The 3391-nt window shown below is 46.1% G+C and overlaps 2 protein-coding genes across 2 annotated transcripts in view; one reads left to right on the top strand and one right to left on the bottom strand.

Moving 5' to 3' along the window:
* The window catches only part of T265_10719 (hypothetical protein), a gene marked incomplete at both ends in the record, with an annotated part of 32391 nt that overhangs the window by 8736 nt on the left and 20264 nt on the right, over positions 1-3391 (bottom strand). The window contains one exon of the mRNA XM_009177176.1: positions 682-938. Coding sequence (XP_009175440.1) covers positions 682-938 — 257 coding nt within the window. The remainder of the gene's footprint in view (positions 1-681; positions 939-3391) is intronic.
* The window catches only part of T265_10718 (hypothetical protein), a gene marked incomplete at both ends in the record, with an annotated part of 25100 nt that overhangs the window by 4601 nt on the left and 17108 nt on the right, over positions 1-3391 (top strand). The gene's annotated exons all lie outside the window — the stretch shown is intronic.

Here is a 3391-nt window from a genome sequence, read left to right as displayed (position 1 = left end):
AACCTGGTGTGAGAGACTCTGTGAGTGTCGCGGGACACTCTCCAGTATAGCTCAATGGATCGCTGAGGTGCGCAAACCGTCACACCACGGTAAGGTCCAGTCTCTTCGTGACGGCAGATCCCCAAGTGTTTAGCAGTTTATTGGTGGATTTTGTACCCACCGAATTCATGTTGTGATACTTCTCGTTTACTTCAGCGTAATTCCGCACCACCGTGTTTCCACCGTAATCACTGCACTGTATGCGGAATCGCTAAAAGAAGCTAAGCCTCATTCAATCCCTGCCCTGGGTTGTGCACTTGTTAATCAAGACGATTCGAGAAGAGCAAAAACAGTACATGGGACTCAGAGACGATGGTTTGTCACTCTTGAATTGCAGGAAGTGGCAGCAAATAACCTAGCTACCACGAAGTTGAATGGGCTTGAACATAACCTTCGGCAACAATAACGCAAGTGGGTCGCATAGTGGTCGATGATATGCTGACTAAATGTTATCTGGTTTCAGAATCTCGGAGATAAAAAAACTTTAGCCTTTGACATAAATTAGCGGTGGTCATCGTTTTCGCATTACTTTTTTTCGTTTCGACGTACCTCTGCGAGTCAAGTTTTGAAGATTGAATACAGATTAAAACTAAGTGAATGGAAGCGTTTACCGCAAGTGGGCTAGATGGCATCATAACTTACCCTCCGAATACGGACTGCAGTCAACGACATCTTGTGGCGAAAGTATGGGTTCCTCTGTGAAGTTACTCACCAGTCGAATACGGGCCTCAAGGGCGGCAGCGGAGGCAAATGCATAACAGCTACCACAAGCCTCCTGGTTGCGCACAGGAGTAACCGGACTGGGTGACTGCTTACGCCAGTCAAACTCATCGGGCAAGTGCCTGGACACTTCCAACAACTCAGGTGAAGTCTTGGCTTGGTTGATGAGACTCATGGGTCTAAGCGAAAACAGAGAATATATATCGAAAAAAAGATAATCAAGGCAGGGTTGGTGGGTAACAGGAGACAATTTCGTCAGGGACAATCATGTAGCAGGACATATTTTTTCAGCGTTAGTTTTCTTCTCTCCTGTGGATGGAGCCATTACTCCCATGGTCAGATGTGAAATTGGAACTTACAGACACATGTTGCGTTTTTCGCGAAAGCCCTCAACTATGATGCATAAAAATTCCATGCTGTTTACGGTGCGAAACACCGTCAGGCTAACACATCACCGGTTCGGATGTGATTATCCATGATCGTCCAGGGCGCGTTTGTCGCATTTCAGATGCCTAGAGTTCAAACCTCGGCTCGGTCAAGGATACGCACTACTGATGTGCTCTAATGAGAGCGAAACTCGATTCCAATGCCTCCACCTTTTGGAGTGGACCCACGATAGGAAGGGGAGCGTTCAAACCAGAGTGATATGACCGCGAAATGGATAACCGCTGAATAGGCTCCAGGCGCCAATGGGCTTGTCTGATCAAGTGGTAGGGCAGTAGGTCATTTACGTCTGTATTGAATTAGCTTTCTTTAAACAGCGCGAGAGGTTGTTAGAGCGTCATGTTTACAAAATGAAAGTAGATTTCATTCGAAACGAGAACATCAGACTGTTGCATCGTGGGCACAACTGGCTCGGGCTATATAAACCGCGACTAAACATACGGCCACACAGATGACATTGAAACACAGGTGGCGAACTAGAGGGATCGGCTGAACAGGTTCACTGGATGGGTAAACGGGCATTGTACTCGGTTCGCTATCGGGAACAGGTGTGGCACAGGCCCCCGCTCATTCCCAATGGGTATTTAATCGCACCATTCCCTTACTAGAAGGCATCATCAAACAGCTCTAAAAACGAGATACTTCGTTCCATTTTCGCACGCCCAGAGAGTCTCTGAACAATTCTACTGGTAGTGTTCGTAAAGTCCGCAAATAACAGCCCAACAGGACAAGCTCTGTCGATCAGGATGTGGTTGCTCAACACGAAGGCGGATATCCTAGCGTACAAACAAACACAGCTGATCGCTCGCTACATCGTTTTTTCACGGAGAATATTAAACTTTATGCAACACAGCCAATGGGAAGTATGAGCTTCTGACCGGTCCCAAATAAACCTTTTCGCATAGGATGACAAAGGTCCACTCAATGGTTGTATGCTTCAATCGAACATAGTAGAACGCTGTTGTAAAAAAATTGACTTCTCAGTATCGACGAGTGTCACTCGAATTGCATGAAGAGCGATTCTCGCCAAAACGAACTAAGTCTAAATTCATGTCACGACAAATGCCCCTATAAACAGAACAACAGAAAGACAATCAAATTTGTTTTATCAGAATACTCGGAGATTGTCAGAAATTTAACGATGGAGGGAAACACTGTTTTCCGTGAGAATTAGTTAGTGTGATGATAAAAATTGTGGTGTGGATAAAGTAACTCGTGAATCAAGGTAGTGGACAGCCAAAGATGCGCCGTTTATTGCATAAGAGCGAAGACATCATGCTACCCCAATAATATTCCGCAATCAGTTGGATCACCAACCGCGGTTGAATGGGAAACAAGGGGGACAAGACCAACCAGCACTATACACTCAGGTTTATTGGGAGTCACACAGTCAGGCACTTTTCGTGATAGCAATGTTGTGGAATGTAGGTAGCTCGGGTGAGCTGTTTGGTTGTTGGTCTGTTCGCCGAGCTGGGCAGTTGGATTGCAAACGTTTCATCACCAATCGAGGTGACATCGTCAGTGCAGGGTTGAGTGGGTGAAGTCTTCCTCTCCATGCCAAGTCATGTGCTGTACACCTCGCGGTTTGCGCCATCCTGAAGGAGGCACCGTGTAGTTTGATGGGTCTTCTGTGAATCTGACTTGGTCTCAATCTCCTGTGTCTGGTTGGTTCGTTGGATGCATTCAATTCGGCAGTTCTGTATGTGGTTGTTCTGCTGTTATTCGGTCGTTTCCTTCTTGCTTTGTGGTGTGGGTTTTTTTCGCTTGATTGGTCGATTCATCGGCTTTCTGTTTTTTGTGATTGTCTTCCTTTGACCCAATTAGTCCGTTGGTTGCCGTTAGGTTTCTTGGCTCCGAGTCCCGTGACTGTGTGATTCTTTTGCTCGTAACGGCTGATAGACTGGGTCAATGTCAATGTGTTTATTGATCGATTTTTGTGTGGAGTACTACGCCTTGGCAAATTCTCGCTCCCGTTTTGTTCTTGCGTGAGCGAGTGTTTGCACATTGTCCCACTTGAACTTGTGTCCTTCTCTGTCTTCGTGGATTGAAACGAGTGACATTGGGTCATGTCTTCTGCTGGCAAGCTTGTGTTCTGTATTCTCGTAGCAAGTTTTCTTCCCGTTTGGCCAACATAATGTTTGTCGCAGTCGTTGCATTCAAGTTTGTAGACCACGTTAGTCTTCTTCAA

The sequence above is a fragment of the Opisthorchis viverrini genome (assembly GCF_000715545.1).
Source record: "Opisthorchis viverrini unplaced genomic scaffold opera_v5_404, whole genome shotgun sequence".
Lineage (NCBI taxonomy): Eukaryota > Metazoa > Platyhelminthes > Trematoda > Opisthorchiida > Opisthorchiidae > Opisthorchis > Opisthorchis viverrini.
The sequence above is the reverse complement of the archived record's forward strand: the minus strand, read 5'-3'. Positions and strand labels throughout refer to the sequence as shown.